At 31.1% G+C, this 4,655-nt stretch overlaps 1 protein-coding gene across 1 annotated transcript; it reads right to left on the bottom strand.

The window, feature by feature from the left end:
• Positions 1–2,354: 2,354 nt before the first annotated feature.
• Positions 2,355–3,747, bottom strand: LOC141705533 (G2/mitotic-specific cyclin-2-like). Its single transcript, XM_074508448.1, has 4 exons — positions 3,703–3,747; positions 3,538–3,611; positions 2,831–2,945; positions 2,355–2,738 (listed from the first exon to the last, which is right to left on the bottom strand). Exons 1-4 carry the CDS (start codon positions 3,745–3,747, stop codon positions 2,355–2,357), a joined length of 618 nt encoding a protein of 205 aa, XP_074364549.1.
• Between the last annotated feature and the right edge of the window lie 908 nt (positions 3,748–4,655).

The raw sequence follows: 4,655 nt of genomic DNA, 5'->3' as shown, positions 1-4,655 counted from the left end.
AGCAACTACCAATCGTCGGACACTCTTAGATATTCGGGTGGCATTAGCCAATATCTTTAAATTGATATTACAATTCAGTTTTATTACTTCTTCATTTAAGTTACATCCATTAAAAATGAACAGAGAAATGGCAGTTAAAATTGTATAAGGAAAATTAAATATGTAAAATGATTGTACAATCTTTATAGATATACATAAAAGGAATGACTTACCCATAATTAGGGTCACGTTTACCTCATCAACTTGAATAGTAACAAGAAGCAAGTGATGATCAATAAGTCACCTCGTTAAAGGAACCTTGCTCCAACATATAACCAACATATTTCAATTTACCTTATATGTTTATACGGAAAAGGTAAGAAGCAAGCATTTCCCTATAATTAAATTGATGTTAAATTAATCAAAAAAACAAAATTGAGAGAATAAGTTTGGATACCGTACATGTCATCTTGCAAGCTTGCCAAGCTAGTTATAGTTTAACAGATTAGCTCAAACAATAAGATTTTAACTTCAGGTCCAGCAAAATTTATAAATTTGGAAAAGATCATTCCTGAGTTGTGATAAATTATATCCATTACATAATTAAGAGTAACGAAATAGTATACCAGCAGCAAGAAAGAATTTAATGCAAGGTGTTAAGTATAGACTCTTCATAACTAATATCGAACATACTGAAGTTTTGAACTAACATGTTGATATCAACGCTTGGTGGGAGGAATCCAGATCAGCACCAAAAATATGTTGAGCCAAAAATGATGATCATATATAAAGTACTCTAACAAGTATCTTAATTATATTTTTTAAGTAATTTTTTAAATGATTAAACACCTTACTAAATCAGATGATATGATGTTGTTCTTTTGTTTGGGAATGCAGAGAGTTGGGTATATCAATAAGAGAAAGAGCCTAATGAGTAGACACAATTAAGACTAGTTTTTATTTTGTGCCTTCCTCTACATATGTGTTATAAGATATATAGGTCACATGTACAAAATGCCTATTCTATACCAGTACTTATAAAATATATATTTTTCTACATGACATGATCACGTTGACGTATAGCTAAATTGAAAAAAAAATCTTTTACGGTAACTTTTTCAACTAATCTCATTTAGAATAAACTAGTACTTATTAACTTATAATAGAAATAAAAAGTAAACTCCTAGACGGCTAGATGTATCTATATAAGATATGAAACTACTTAAATGTTGGTCGGATTATAATAATATTTTCGCAAAAAAAGCATGGGCATAAGCTATAATATTTTATTTATTTTTATCAACCTAAGTTCAACATCAAATGATCAAAAAAGAAAGAAGGATCCAAATCTCTGAGTTGGGCTCTTGATGAGCGCTAGTATATTGCTTGATTTCTTCTTCAATTCTTAATGTTTCGTCCCTTATTTTTGTCTGGGTGAATGGACATTATTTTTGTAGGAGGAGAAAACTGATGGTTAATAAGCAGCATGTTACCTCCATTAGTATGAGGCATTTTGGTAAGTATCAAAAAATAAATTTATGCGGGCTCGGCCCAAATCGACAATATCATTTAATGTGAAGAGGCTCGCACGTAGTCCAACAAGTAGTATCATTGCCAGGTTACTTATTGGGCCACCTGCGAACCTTAACTCCACATTAGTATGATATTATCCGCTTTATGCGCACGAATTTATTTTGGGGAACATCCCACACTACAACATATTTGCAATCATACTATTTTTTTGTCGTTGTGTGACAAGTATGTTTTCTGTTGTGTTTCCAACACTCGTGTGATTGAACATCAGACAATGGTTGTTTTTACCCTTGTAAAAATAGAGATTAAACAACCTGTTAGAGTACTTGTGTTAACATGGAAGACAGAACAGTTATTCAACAAACCATTGTTGGAACTTTTTAAAATAACTATTTTTTTATTTAACTACTGTCTATCTAACTTAACAATAATGGTTTTGTAAAAAACCATTATTGTTAACTTATTCGATATTTTCATAAACAACAGTTTATAATCTTTTTTAACTAGTAAAACCATTATCATGAATGTTTTTTGTTTAAAAGACAATGGTGTAAAAAATTTAAACCATTGCAAAGAATATCAAAAGACAACAATTTTTAAAAAAAATATATGTGCAGTGACACATACAACGGTCTTCATCATTTTTAAGTGGGTTGCACACAATTTTTTACAAAGTTAATCTCATTATTTAAAATAAATCAATTTTAAAATAAAATGATATTATAATAATTCAATTGTTATTTCACAATTGAAATTAAATTTATAATACAAAGGTTCTCTACAAGAATTACAACTATAACTTAAAATCTATTTCTAAATATGCTCATTAAGGTACACAATAACTAATTTGCATACATATATTCATAAGGGGTAGGGACAGTCAAGTTCCATTCAAGCCCACCGAGAATTTTCTTCTCCATAACTAGCACTTGTTGATTAGTGTAACCTTTGTGTGAAATTTTGGTAAAATCATTCACTTCAGGGGCCCATATCTCTTCATACTTTGAGGTTGTAAGCATTGAACTAATGCCCAATAACTGCAGTTCCTTCCTTCCCACTATCTCCGTTGCTAGATAGCGATCGATTATGTTGATTGTGAGGTAAATATTCTCTGGCATCAGATCCAATTTTTTGTGAATTTCAATCAACCAGTCTACAAGTATGGCTCTCATTTTCTTATTAATTTCAGGATGTGATTGTATGTAGTCAAAAACCTTGGTCTCATTCTACAAGAGAGAAGAGTTTGACAGGTCAGACTTGTGCAATATAGTACTACAAGTATTAAGTTCAATACAATTTGTTCAAGATTAAAATGTACCTCAAAAAGCTTGTAGAACTTGTACATGTCCTCCATATACTCAACAGCTGCCAACTCATTGTTGGCATCAGCAACATCAATATCAACAATTTGTACCTTGGGTTTCTTAGTTAATCTGCAAGCAGCAGGAGAACTATTACAACTGTTTCAGTGGCTGAAATAGCACCATTACAACCAGCCGGAATGCACGTTATTGGAGTAGATTCAAGAGCTACTAGTAATGTATCATGTCACCGTGATTCAGTCACTGAACCTATTATGGTTTTAATGTTTAGGCTAACTCGTTTTAGTCTATCTGCCCAACTATATACTTATCAGTAAAGAAGTGTTCTTAAGGAATTATTTTCCTTGAAATTGCAAAGAAGTGTTAATCATATAAATATACATTCTTTTGTACTTCACTACTCGTTAGCACTAATAACAAGTATCCATTACACAATTAACTAACCATAAAGCAGCTGAAAAAACCAGCACAAAAAGCAGAGTTTAACGATAATGATGCAAAAACACAAGATTAAACTCGAAAATCAGATAAAGTCTATGAGAAAACTTAACTCTGCAAGTAGTAAAATACCGTATCATCACTTTGCAACTTTGCATTTGTGGGGAGCATTCATCATTTGTGAGGAGCATTCAACAATCTCTTATGCTTACTATTATGCTAAATGACTAAAAACAATTATCACTACCACACCAAAATAGCAGACCTTTGCCTTTTATCTTGTAATATAGTACTAGACAAAAGTTCAGGAAGAAATGGGAAGAAGTCATAAACACTAAACTGTCAACAAGTTATAAAATTATGATGTGAATACTTATGAAGTGCATTCATATCTCAACAAAAGGCCTCAACTAGTCTGACATCCTTATACAAAAGCAAATATAGGCATATAAAGAGTAACTAACAAAAAATACATTACTTAAAGGCAAAAAAAAGGCAGCACTGTAATAATTAGAAATCAATTAAAGGACTCGGACCAGTCTTAAACAGCAAAGTTCAAATGCTATATGTCTAGGTGGGATAACTAAAACAGAAGTTTAAGATAATAGTGATGAACCTACGGGTTATGGCAATCAGTAGTGTCCTCGTTTACAAGAAGAGACCATTTCGTCCTTCCACTACACCCAAAATGCTTAACCTACATGACTTTATGCCCAAATATAAATTGAAACCCAATCCTAAACTGAAGCCCTAAACTAATAAAAGAATAAGACCTAAAAATTGAATTACAAATGGAAGAATAGAAAATAGAAAACAACCCCAAATCGAAGAAAAGTACACATACATCTAAATATGTGTGATGCGTAGAGATATATACACTTACATCGATCTGGGTGTCTATGAAGTGTATTGACTCTGGTTGTAAGATTGAGAGAGAAGGAGATAGAGGGGGAGAGATGGAGAGAAAGAGAGAGTTCGATCTGTTTATGATGTTGAGATTGAATAGCGGAGGGTATGATATTTAGGGATTGAGATAGAAGGGGGAAACCAAGACTTGAGAAGGCATAAATGAAATATTGGCCGGTGGAGGAAACCAAATATTAGTCTTGATTTAGTAAAAAAATATCAAATTTACAAGTAGCTGTATTTAAATAATAATAACTTCAAATAATTTTCAGTATAACGTAATTTGACATAAAAATTGAAAATTTTAAATTATTTTTTAAAGTATTAAAAGTTATAACATTACCATTCTACAACATCATCGAAAAAATATCTTCATGAAATTAATTTCGTAATCGAGAAATAATCTTAATTTTTGGATTTGGACTTTTAATCAATTTTCATTAAAATTGAAATTTTAAATTATTTTTTACAATATTA

Source organism: Apium graveolens, unplaced genomic scaffold (assembly GCF_009905375.1).
Source record: "Apium graveolens cultivar Ventura unplaced genomic scaffold, ASM990537v1 ctg9008, whole genome shotgun sequence".
Lineage (NCBI taxonomy): Eukaryota > Viridiplantae > Streptophyta > Magnoliopsida > Apiales > Apiaceae > Apium > Apium graveolens.
The sequence above is the reverse complement of the archived record's forward strand: the minus strand, read 5'-3'. Positions and strand labels throughout refer to the sequence as shown.